The sequence below is a fragment of the Nicotiana attenuata genome, unplaced genomic scaffold (genome assembly GCF_001879085.1).
Source record: "Nicotiana attenuata strain UT unplaced genomic scaffold, NIATTr2, whole genome shotgun sequence".
NCBI lineage: Eukaryota > Viridiplantae > Streptophyta > Magnoliopsida > Solanales > Solanaceae > Nicotiana > Nicotiana attenuata.
This window is the reverse complement of record NW_017670653.1, coordinates 153,792-167,127: the sequence shown is the minus strand read 5'-3', so window position 1 is coordinate 167,127 and position 13,336 is coordinate 153,792. Positions and strand designations below refer to the sequence as shown.

Here is a 13,336-nt window from a genome sequence, read left to right as displayed (position 1 = left end):
AAACTTGTATAATAATGTATATTAGTTGATTGAGTGTGTTTTCATGTCGTTTTGTGTTTTATTTGCGAAACTAGTATGTTATATTTATCCGGACTTAGATTAATGTGTTCTAAAAAAATGTGAAATTGAGATTTTTATGTTAATATCCGAATTTAGATATTAGTGTTTCCATGTCGTTTTGTGTATTATTTGCGAAACTAGTATGTTATATGTATTTTTGTGAATGTTATGTGATTAAAATGTATTTGTTGTTTACATTTAGTTTATTTATTAGCATAGTAAAATGTAGAAACTTCTAGCATAGTAAACTGTATAGTATTTTAGCGTAGAATCCCTGTAGTTTAAGTATTTCTTATACTGGTAGATGAAGATATATACTTTGTACAATTAAATAATCAAAATATTGATTTGACACACATAAATATTCATGATAGTTTGTTGCTACTGGGCCTCAAATAACGAGCCTGGAACCCAATAGCTATATATATTTAAGAATTTAAATAATTAAAAATTAAGAATTTAAATTATTAAACAAAGACACACAAAATTATCAAAATATTGAATTTGACACACATAAATATTTATGATAGTTTGGTGCTACTGGGCCTCAAATATCGAGCCTGGAACCCAATAGGTATATATATTTTGCACAATTAAATAATAAACATACAATTAATGTTGTTTAATTTACAGTTGACGACATGGACACGCCGCCTATACATCCCGGCCCTTACTCTCGTGAGCTATTAGTGCTTCAGGGCGATCATAGGTCCGCCCATATATGGGAGGGAGAGTTACTGTCCCAGACTATCCGCGCTAGGAGAGTGGACGACCTGTGGGATTGAGGCCCAGAGATCTCCACGAGCGTGTAGTCCATCGCCTCCAGGATACGAGATTCTATAAGATTATTGAGATCGGGCGGATACAGGTTGACTGGGCTTTGATCACGACGTTGATTGAGCGGTGGCGACCGGAGACGCACACTTTTCACCTGGTGCACTGTTGTAATGCACTCTTTGATTTTATACCTTATGACTCTTCGATGTGTGGAATAAGAACAAGAGAAATCAAGTCAATATCCAAGTTGAAGTGATTCCCGTTGAATGTGTCCATTTCGCATGTGTGGATGGGAATATATTTACCCACTTTCCACAGACCTGTCTTCTTCTTGCTCGCACGCAACATCCAATGACATGGCCAAAACCACCTGCGACAAACAACCTTGTATACAACCGGACTTGACTCCCATACCGTCATCTCACGACACTCTTTTACGTTGTGCATTTTACAAGCCCTGCTTAGGCGCGCTTTATCAGGAAAAAGCATGCCCTTTGCCAGCACCGTTGGTCTAGACTCATCCCACATTGCTGTCCGAATTTCATCAAAATCCCTTGTGAGAGCTTCCACATCCGGCATGCTTGGCAAGTTATCAAGGTAAGGAATCTCCCTTGAATGAAACGACACTTGGGACTCGTACACTCTTCGTCTAGGGGGGTGGAGAATACTCTCTCGTCAAATCAGGTCCTTCCTTCTCATCCTCCTCATCACTATCCTCACGAGGAAAGGGTGTCTCGTCTCCGGATTCATCAGCATTGTTGTCGTAATCACTGTTCTCTTTCTCACTCTGTGCATCTGCCAGATCCCGATTTAATACGTCATCTTCGGGCAATTGAGTGAGTACATTTGGTTCAACTTGCTCGTTTTCACTGCACAATCAACAAAATAATAAGATACTGAATTTAATAAATACTTTCCATATAACTGTATCACTTCACTTACAAGTCGTAATGTGATGAAATTCCATAATGGACATTTTCATTTCGCTGATGGCTCCCGGATGGACCACCATGATCCAACACACCAAAACTATGCTTAGGTTTATAATTTATAAAATTCATATCCGGCCTGTACCCCCTGTTAAATATATGAGCGTTAATTCAAATTCAATACAACAAAAATGTGCATCGTAAACACAAAGGAAAATTGAAGCTTACCACTCGTCTTGTGAATTATGAAACGCAGGCGGGGATAAGTTTAAATCAAGGAAAACTCTTTCATCCGGAACCTGTCCGGCAAAAACTCCTCCAGAATAACTACCTGATGAATGGGGGTTATCCAGAACCCGTCCGGCAACCTCATTGTTTGGAACGTCTTCGACCTTGACGTACATATCCAACATTTTGATTACAAGATATTCCCGGTATTCATCCGGAGTCCTCAGAAAATCCCTTAAAGTTTCATCATCGTAGATGTTTAACTCCGAGTAAAAAGCAGCCCCTTGCGGAGTGACGGAATACGATATCTTCCGGTTACTTTAAGTATCACTGAACGTTTCCTCACACCCATTTTTTTGCATAACAACGATATCAATTTATCGTACTCCATTGTAAGTGGTAATTTAACATGACCCTGTGGAGATAAACTATACCTTACAGAGTTATTCTCCATCACAACCTCACCCCCCCCCCCCAATATAATGAAACTCTTATTCTACGCTCTTCAGACATTACGAAAAAAATGCTTAAGAATTTAACAACAAGAAAATATTGAATGGGAGTTGGAATTTTTTGTGAAAGAATTTTCCTAAAATCCTAACCACTATATATAGGAAATGGCTAGCCCGGGATATGGAAATTTTTTTACGTATAGCGTTCTTTAAATAGACGCTATACTCATTTAAATTACTGTTATGTCAGTTAAATTATTGGTGGGTCCATAATCAGGATATAGCGTTTTTTTTAAACGCTATGTATAGCGCATAAAATGAACACGCTATGCAGTCACGTCAAATGGTCAGTCAGCATAGCGTCTAAAAACAAGACGCTATACCTTAACGGCAAAAGTTACCGTTAAGGTATAGCGTCTTGTATTTAGACGCTATACATAGAAAGGTAACTTTTTTTTACACCTATTAATGTATTTTGACTCCAAAAATACAATATTTAGGTTCCGGACTCCACTTGCTACTATATCCGACTTACACTAAGCTCCTGTTCGGCCATTAATTTTGGCTTTCATTTTTCAAAAAATATTTGAAAATCTTGTTTTTTTATGAAATATGATTATGCTTTGGGGAACAAAATTCAAAAAATTTCAAGTTCCCAAAAATTGGTTTAGGGCAATTTTTGGTTGAAATTTTTTCTTCCACTCACATAACTTTAACTTTTCTTCGTATAAAATGCATGTCCAAACACAACTTCAACTTTCAAAAATTATTTTTCAACATAACTTCAAAAACTCTTTTTTCAAATTTCAATCAAATTTATGTCCAAACGCTAGCTAAAAGTGTTAGCGTCAAGAACTTAAAAGCAAGTCATCGCTTGCAATACGCCCTCGTTAAGAAGCATTCCCGCTTCTCAATTAACCGACTCCCTGCAAACAGGGGCGTATCTGGAATAGAAGCTTCGAGTTCATCTGAACCCATAGTTTTGGCTTAGACCCTGTATATTTATCAGAAAACTCAACAAAATAAGTACAAATAAGAGATTTTGAAGCCAGTAAATTAGATGGGATGTAGTAGAATTTCGAATATGAACTCATAAAGTTCAAATCTTGGATCCGTCTTTGCCTGCAAAAGTATCTGTTTCTACTCGTGAAGATGAGTTACTATGCAGATGGAGAATATTTAGCTGTTCTAGGTTAAGATTTATTGCTTGTTTGAATTTTTACAACTGCCTTCATAAAATTTAGCTAGAGTATTTTTACAGGTTCCGCATTTGCTCTGAGATGTATCGTAAATATGCCAATCTCTTAGTATTCTTCCATAATAAGTCTACATATAACTCTCATGGACGTCATTCTTGTCATTGTTGCTATTCTCTTTTTGCACTTTTACCAGATGAAACATAATAAAAGAAACTTTCACAGTAATGGTTTGCTTCTTGGAAAATAAATGTTCAAGTGCTAAATATGTTTTCTTTTTCTTTTTGGGGGTAGCTTTCCATTTTCCCCCTTCTATCATTTCCAAGTGGAAAAACAAACATGACGGCGTTATTAATTTAACAGGAAAGTTTTCTAATTCAAAGTTAAACTTAGGGCAATACACTGATGAAACAGACTGACTCCAGCTTCAAGAAGCAAAACAAGCAATTATAGAGTGACGAAGTAACCACATACTGATATTATTGACAATAAAATTTACAACAAAGTTCACATATAGAAAAGAAAAATGCCACTATATTCTTAACATGTCCAAAAAATATAAATCCAGAAAAGGGCTCTGAAATAAAAGGTGAAGTAGTTAAATCTTGTACTTGTACTTGGCTACCTCTCCTTCATTGGGGAAAAATCCCATGAGCCTGCCAGCAGAATTCTGGTAAGCGTACATGAAACCACCCATTACCCCAATTAAACCTCCCGTCACCATTGACGGCCCCCTATCCCTGGTTTTATTCCTGCCCATATTCAAAAAAGAATTATCATTAACAAAGCTCAGTCGATAGATTGATTGATAAGAAATAAAAGAGAGATAGGAGTATACTGGATAGGTAGCCGACGGTGACGGAAATGCCGGAGATGGTAGTGAGGCGGAGGTAATCGAGGGTGTTGAAATAGGCAACGGTCTTAGTAAAAGGTGGGTTTCGATCTATAACCGGGTATTCGGGCTTTGTCGATGCTGTTATGTCTGTGTTCATCTTCCTTCTTCTTTCCTCTTAGCTGCTGCTCTTTCTAGTCACTCGTCAGCGACGGGACACTGACCTGGTTTTTAATCGGAAAATGCAATTTCATATTGATTAGAGGCCCGTGGATCCATCATTCAGAACTCGTCAAAATAGCCATTTTTACAGGTGAGTATTAATTGGTAGCCCATTCAAAAGGCCGACGGCCCAAGTTGTCTAAAGGGGCTTTTGCCCATGACAACTGGTCCATAGTGGTTTCATCATCTCTTGATCGAGAAAATATCAGTGTTACCACATTATTTCTCCGGCAATTACGGAGGAAATAAAGCTATTTTAATACAACCACTGAATGTAACATCTAATTACATGCTGCAAGCAGGTGATGATTGGATAGTGAGGTCACTTTTTAATGTCTTTTTCCCTTTGTAATAATATTTATCCACTCCCCACCATCCGAAACACCCAACTGGATATTTTTCTGTTTGTCCGTAGCAGGGCGGATCTAGAGCATGATAGAAAAAGGGCAGATCTAGAGCATGATAGAAGAATACTTGTGATATCTCAAAAAGAAATATTTTAAAATTATGTCTAGATTTATTTTTACACCATTATGTTAATGAGTCTTTATTATAGTAATCTATATCTATATCTATCTATACTATATTAAAAGCACGAAGGCCCTTAGCGAAATATCGTTCGCCTTTTTTACCTTTAAAAATATATTTTACATCGGATAGAAGTGTAAAATCAAAAAGCTTTCCAAATATTTAGGAGTTCTAAATCAGCTAAGTTTTTTTCTAAGTAATTTAGTATTTTATATCTTTTCCTAATAAGGATACAAAATATTAAGACAATAAAAGAATCCAAAAAACGTAGGAGGAAATTTTTTTCGTTAATTAGTTTCCAACAAGGAAACTTCACGATTTTGTATAAAATTTCAATTCTTTGTCCTTGTTTAATCGTAAAGACTAATTTTGCCTCTTTATCTCCCTTTCATATGATTTATTTATTGTTTTTAAAATTTAAATAAAAAGTATTTTTTTCAGAAGCTTGGTTGTTAAATTCGTTTATTTCTCAAAATTTTCTACGACATTAGGTTTTAGGGAAGAGTAATTATTTTTGGAAAAAAGTAATAATTAATTTGTGATAAAAATTAATTTGCCTAATTTAATTTATAAAAATACCTAAAGTACCTCAATAAAATTTGTGTTAAAAAAACTAATATTATTACTAAGAAATTTTATTGCATAATTTACCTTTAAAAATAGGAATTAGTTACGAAATTCATGTTGTAGCTGGTCACTTTTTTTATTGATCTGTCACTAGCGATTATTTTTTATTATTTAACTACATCATTTTTTCATCGCTAATTTATTTCTTTATGTGGTTGACTTGTCTAGAATACATGGTATTTAGACTATTATTTTGATACGAATCTAATATAAAAGAACACTAAACTTTCAAAATCATCTCGGTTGTTTCATGCTTAGCCTCTACTTTTTTTTTTTTAACTAAATAGGCTCAATATTTGTTATTTTCAAGAGCTAATATTTGAAATTTTTTATTTTTAAGGGCTTATATTTTTATAATTTTATATGCATCGTACAAGATACACGCGCATCGCGCGTATACTAAGACTAATTATTTTAAATATATTTGTAACATAAAATTAGTTTAATTTTAAATTCAATTGGGACAAAATAAATCTGATTATTGAATGCGCATTAGTGGGTAGACGTTACCGTGGAAAGAATAATTATGCATTTGACAGCCTTAATGGCTTTGAATTTTAACGTTTTTGTATTTGAACGTTTGGTAGGCTTTAGAAAGACTTTATGGATAAGACAATTTTCTTATCAGATTGTGCATTTCTTTTGCACTATCTATACTTCTTTGTTTTTACATCTTGGTAGTGAAAAAGGCTAAAAATCTTTTCTTCCCTTTTTGTTTGTGTTGGGTTTTCTTCTCGTTAAACTTTGTTGTTTCTGCTCCTAGTTATACTAGAAGAGCTTGTTAAATCCTGAGGGATATGCCTAATTTTATTTATCATGGTGTGGGCGAAATATCCTTAAGGACAGTTTCCTTGACACACCTCAAACTAAACCTTTTATTCTCCATAATCATCCAATTTTTTCCAACAATCTTAAGGATATTTTACGTTGTTATTATGGAGAATAACGCTGCTAATGTTGTTGTTGATGTTACTTGAGCAAAGGTTACAGGTTTCTGTAAACCCTGTAACTTTTGCATAGACTGTATATTTGTACTAAAAAATTCATTAAAGGTGTTAAGAGTATTTAGTTTGAACCCAGTTCGTTGGTCCAATTATCATGTAGATTAACTTGAGATTTTTATAGGAACTCATAAGCTTAAATTCTGGATCCGCCTCTGGTGGCAGTTGCGTGCCACATTATCTCAAAGGTGGTCAATTTAATTCTTTTTTTTTTTTTAAAAAAATTACTTTGTGCAGATCCGAAAATATATAGTACATTGTAAAACTTATATACATTGATTGTCATATTCTAGTAAGACAAGAAAAATTAACACGAGAAAAACTTCTAGCATAGTGATGAAAATAACATATTTTAATATTTAATAATTCCCTTATCCCCAATTTTGTCGCCGTCCCTAGTGCTGAGTTTGGGCAGTGATGCCGTTGCTTAAGGTTAAATGTGCTTTGAAATCTTCTTGGTGGATATTTATTATTCGTATCATAGCTTAAATTATTATTTATACCAAACAATCATTATCTAAAAAATTTTTGCTTTGGCATGGATAATGTACTTTTAATAAATATTACTTTCTCCGGTCCAAAATAAGTGATTTTTTGGCTTTTTTCTTGTGGTTCAAAATAAGTGATTTTTTCAGATTTCAAGAATGAATTAAATATTTTTTTCCTACATTGTCCTTGAAGTAAATGGTGTTGAAATATGTGTTAGGAGTGTTTATGTGAGATAGTAAAGATTAATAAGGTCAATTCCATTGCTAATTAATGCTAAAAGGTGGATTTCTTAATTTGTGTGAAAATATTCAAAAAATCACTTATTTTGTACCGGAGAGAGTAAAACCCACGCACTCCTATGTCCGACTAATCAATATTTCTTGTAAATCTGGATACTCTGCGGTGAGACCTCTCCCTCGGTCTTCACAAACCAGTCAAACACGCCAACCTTAACTTTACTCCGCACTAAATTATTCACAGACTAACACATAACACACCTCCCCAACAAAAACAATCTAGCCACTTTTATCATTTAATTATGGTTAATTTATATTCCCTTTGATCCACTTTAATTAATTTTTTGGCTCTTTTTTTTTTTGATCCATAATATTTAATTTCTTCAGATATCAAGAAGAAATTATTTTTTTTTAAATTGCCCTTGGAGGAAAGAGTCTTAGGGGTCGTTTGGTTTGAATACGGCTGATGCTGAAATAAGTTATACTGATATAAGTTATGATGAGATAAGCTATGCTGGGATTAGTTATACTGAAATTGTTTTTTATTCATTGTTTGGTATGTTGTATTAAATATGACAATGGCATAATTTGTAAGAAGAATGTATAAATTATACCGGTGCTAATTACCCAACCCTCTATAAGGTATAAGTTATCCCGGTGTTAATTTTAATCCTGGGATAACTTATACCTGATTTGGTAATCAAACGAAATATTAAGGTGGTATTAAATTTTTATACCAACACTATACCTTCTTATACCTCATACCAAACTACCCCTTAGAGTATCTATTATATTTTCAATGAACAAATTCAAGTGTTAATTAGTGCTAAAAAGAGAACTCCTTAATATGCGTGAAAATAGCCAAAAAAATCAATTAAAGTAGAGTATGTATTATTACCCCAAACAGAACAAAATTTATGTCTGCACCTTGGTGATGAAGTTTCTTCTCAAAAAGGAAGATAAGAGGCTTGTATTTAAGCTAGACTTCCAAACTTCATAGAGATCACGAGCATGCTTTTAACCCTGCATCTTCACCAATCTCCTCCATCAACTAAAGTTTATTACTTATATAGTTTTACATTCTTTCCCAAGGACAACTACCTCTATCCTATTGTCTATGCTATGCCTAACATCTAGAAAAAAGAGACAAAAGAGACCTGTAAACTTTCTTACATATACGTTTTTGTGTATCTCATATTTCCTAATTGGCCAAGTTATTTTAGCCCAGCCGTGTGGAGGATCTACTTCTGATATTCCTCTATCTATATATGCACTACATCAGCAAAAGCCTTTAGCTTCGTGAACGAAAGGGGTCGGAGGAACAAAAGACTTGCATTGTCTCGAATTCAAGATGTTGGCTTTGAAGTAGACTTGTATACCTATATACCGGACCTAAATGACTGCAGATATGCTGCTCGTTACTGCAGATGCGAATGGACTGTCTGGTAGGTTGTTTCCTTGATTGCTGTAGTAATACAACATAAAAAAACTAAATGAGTCCAAGCGAAGTACAAGGTTCAATTTGCAAAGACATACAAGTAGATGAGATTCAGAACGTAAAAATGACTCGCAAAACCCCACTTCTAGACAGCCTAATCAGTAACCAAAACTGTCATGTTACACACACAGTTATCCTAGGACCTACCTTCGAACTATTTGACATACCTGTTCTGTGGGACAATTATGTGGATGCAGAACATAATGCAATGTAAATACTCTGCACACTTTTGGAACGAGATGACAGCAAATGGAAAGACAAAGTAAAGAAACATCAGGACAAGGTTTTTTGTTAATTCAGTTGCTACGCAAGTAACATCAAAGTGAAGAGAGGACTTGTTATCAGATTTTAGAAAACACTGGGAGATATGCGAGTCGATGACTATCAGAACTAATTTATAACTCCAGTATATACCTCTCCTCATGAGCACAATGGCTTCCTGAATGTGTGGGGTTGTCTTCATCCGAGTATCCACTGTTCTGAACATCTGATAGATGGCTGAGCCGTTCTGCTGACAAGAACTTACAACGCTCAGTGCACTTGCAGTACAGAAAATCAGTGTACTAAAAAGTGAAGGCAGGTGGCTAAAGTCAGTAACAATAAAAAGAGTATATACATACGTTGAGAAATGTTAAATTCATCCATGGAAGCGTCGAAATAGGACAGGGCGGCCATGGATTTTTCCGACAACTGCAGCTGTGCAAGTCGCCTAGACTCAAGTTCAAGGGCTTGCTCTTCCATTATATGCTTCCTTAGCAGTCTGGAGTATGTCAATCCTGTTGACAGTCCACGATATGTACTAGATATAAAAGAGCAAATGCATAGAGCATGCAGAAGGATTTATAAAATGGCTTTACAGATATGGATGTTCATCCACACGCCATGGTAACGAAACCTTTCAGGGAAAAGAAATTTCATTCAGTCTACAATGACAAATGAGCAATATTTCAAGCGCAACTGTCTTACTTTCTTGTAGCCCAGAATCCAAATCAGCATGATGTACGTGGTAATATATTGGTGACTCCATTTTCTCCTGGTGTCTCCTGCAGGAGAGGAAATAAGATTAGACAGGTTTGACCATTGTGAACTAGTAGAAGTATATCAGATCTAAACTGGAAACTATAATCCGGTTAATATCAATAGGAAAGATCAGTTAAAATGAACAAAATGCAAGAGTAATTCACTCCATAGATACAAGAAGGAAATGGAAGAAAAGAAGAAGCTGAATTCTCAGTGTAACACCAGGCTTCCCTTACCAAAGCATGCAGAATAAAGATCAACTTAATCGAGCAATCGAGATGTGTCATTAAGGAATTGCAGTATGATTAGAACCTACAAGGCGCTAAAAAAAAAAATCCGTCATTTAGGTTGACTTTAACCAAGAGACTATAAGAGTACCTTTCAGATAGCTTTGACTTCTCCCTATAAGGCTTGACAAGAACGCGAGCACCACACACATAATGTGGATTTCCTGTTGACAAAACCATTTTTACAGTATCTGCGCTGAAGAAGGTAACAAATCCAAACATCCGTTTCTGCTGACATGGCATTCTTACATCTTGAACTGGGCCAAAAGTGCTGAAAACAAAAACCGAAGATCAGAGAAATATTGAACGCTAACTAAAAGGAAAAGCACAAAAACATCACATGTTGGGTTGCATACTTGAAGTAATCAAAGACATCTTCCTCCGTAAAAGTGCTCTCAGCAGGGAATGTCAAATATATTTGACGTGAACCGCTAACAATAGGACCGGGATCGCTTCTTTCACCATGAGAGTCCATGTACTTTGCTGCATCTTCAGCCAGTACTACAGAATGTTGTCCATGAGGCCTGTAACATAGCATCTAAACATATTAGAAGTTAAATAGGACCGTTTGACTAAATGAAACAATGCAAGATCCAGGTAACAAACACCTTTCAATCAGGCGAACAAACTTCAATCGAGCAAGAAGCTTTGTCAAATTATAACCAGCTTTACCATGTCTCTGGCTCTCAGTTAGATACCCTTCCGCTTGGAGGGTTCTCCCATACTTCTCATAATACATCATGGGCAGTGATGCAATTGAAAGAGGATGCCCTTTCTTGGATTTCAAGAGCTCCGTTATCTCTAGCTCTAATTTCTCAAGGGAACCAGGTGAAAGTACTTGATCTTCATCACCATTTTCACATAAGTTAGGGTCAACCATATGATGGTAGCTCTCCGGAAATGGATAAGCATGAAAATACCTACAGCTAGTACCATTTTTACAGAACCCCTTGTTGAAATAGTGGCAAGCCTTAACTGGAAATTTAAGCGGACTTGGAGAATTTCTGCTGCGCCTGATAAAGGCTACTTCTGGATAGCAGTAATCACTTTGGTAATTTAAATTTTCAAAGTCCGTTCGTTCTTCAAGTTGGAGAAACCGTTGCGAAGGCTCATAGTCGGAGTAAGGCATTTCAGTTAACTGAAAACGTTTGTCAGTCAGTTGAGGTTCGCAACAAGAGGAGGCTACATCAAAAGCCGATGAAAGTGAACAAGATGAAAGAGGTGAAAAGTGTGCAAACTGCATTAAGGGATCTGCAATATGTGCTGGATTTATAGAAGGTGAAACTGGATTGTAAAACATTGAAGTTGAGTTTAGTTTAAGGGCATTTTTTGCCTTTTGGATCACGTTGTGAATTAAGGTATCAGGGCCTAATGCTAATCGAATCATTTCCTGATTGGGGAAGTCTTGCAAGTAAATATAGCCAATAATCTTCCTTGTAACATGCTCGGGTTCAACTCTCAGGATTCTCTCATGCACAAGTTTAGCTGCCTCAAATGGATCCATTGCAGCAAGCTACTGTATCATGTGTAGCAAATTGAACACAAAAGAAAAAATTGCAGTTATAAGCCAAATAAAGGTACACCAAATGATCATATATAGGCAACAACCAGTGGCAAAGCTAGGAATTATTCCAAGGATGTTCAAATTTGAAAATTTGAAAGAAGTGATCAATATGTGTTATATACCTCTAAAACGTAATATTTTACCTAAATACAAAATGTAATTTTTTGATGAATGGTGGTCAATACCCACCTTTATGACCATGTGGCTTCGCCACGGGCAACCACATAGGTACGCCAACAATGATTTCGTTAATTCCACATATAGCTTTTGTTTTCACGTAAAATCCAAACTAAAGCGAACCTATGATACAATAAGCAGAGGCTGATGGAGTTTATTACTTATATGTTCAACAGAACCAAGTATTTTGACACGGAACATAGATACAAATGTGAAAAACTACTAAAATTTCAACAATTTTGAATTCTATACCCGTAATTTTAAAACTACAACGAGTTTTAACGCTAAGAAACTTAAGGTTGAACCTATCAAGTTTAAATCCGGGAGAATTTTACAACTATAATACCCCATAAAAAACAAGTACAGTACAAAGAAAAAACACACTATAATTTGCAAATGATTGTCAAAAATTAAACATGCCAAGGGAGTTTAATTTTGTGGGACTCAAAACCTCTGAATCTACAGTAATTTCAACAAGAAAGACATGCAAAAACTTATCTTTTTCTCAGAGTCCTAAAGCAGAATAATATACACATAGTAGCAAAAAGTAAATGGAAAACAAAAATTGAGTAAGAAATCAAGAAGAAGAGGAGATTCAACATACCCTTATATGGAAACAATTTTCACTGTTAAGAAATTAAACAGTCAGAGTGAAGCAGACATTCTTTCTCTCTGAATGTTACAGAAACACCGTAACACTTGCAACTGCTTTCATATACTTTAGGCTAAAGTACTGATTCAAACTTATTGCTTTTTTTTAATTTTTAATAACAGATCTTATGTTATTATAAAATCAGTTGATTATTCATAACTTTTGAGATAAGTATCATTTTGAAATACAGCTAGCAGTTACCAATCCAAAATCTAAATTTCCTAGATTTACGAAGGTTGAGTACAGCTTGAAATATGTAACTTGACTAAATTACCCTCTACTAGATATCCAAGTCAGATAATTTTACCACAATAAAGTTCTTTCTTTTTTTCGGGGAAAGATAATTATCCATACACAACTTTCGGAGATTCCAATGTCCAGAAAGAGTTAAAAAGCATATGCAGTGTCTTTTGTCCCAGGCTATGGTTTGGTCATTTTTACCGATAGTGAATATTTTTGCAAATAACTGAAAAATATAAAAGAGACCTAATAAATACTGTTTTAATTTAATTGTAAACAAAATATTATTAGTATCCTAAACATGGAAGTACTAAGATTTTT

The 13,336-nt window shown here is 35.0% G+C and overlaps 1 protein-coding gene and 1 pseudogene across 4 annotated transcripts; both read right to left on the bottom strand.

Annotated features, from left to right (window-relative positions):
- Window positions 1-4,093: 4,093 nt before the first annotated feature.
- On the bottom strand, window positions 4,094-5,136 carry LOC109241917 (annotated as a pseudogene).
- A 3,311-nt stretch (window positions 5,137-8,447) lies between these two features.
- Window positions 8,448-13,006, bottom strand: LOC109241918 (zinc finger CCCH domain-containing protein 18-like). 4 transcript variants are annotated; one of them, XM_019408745.1, is made up of 8 exons: window positions 12,728-13,003; window positions 10,991-11,898; window positions 10,739-10,906; window positions 10,474-10,653; window positions 10,042-10,118; window positions 9,696-9,851; window positions 9,490-9,586; window positions 8,448-9,042 (listed from the first exon to the last, which is right to left on the bottom strand). In XM_019408745.1, the coding sequence occupies exons 2-8, from the start codon at window positions 11,884-11,886 to the stop codon at window positions 8,970-8,972; spliced, it is 1,647 nt and encodes a 548-aa protein (XP_019264290.1). In that variant the 5' UTR covers window positions 11,887-11,898; window positions 12,728-13,003; the 3' UTR covers window positions 8,448-8,969. The 4 variants fall into 4 exon arrangements, with proteins under 4 accessions (XP_019264290.1, XP_019264291.1, XP_019264292.1 ...); XM_019408746.1 differs by having other exon boundaries at window positions 10,991-11,895; XM_019408747.1 differs by having other exon boundaries at window positions 8,659-9,042; window positions 9,490-9,583; window positions 12,728-13,002.
- Between the last annotated feature and the right edge of the window lie 330 nt (window positions 13,007-13,336).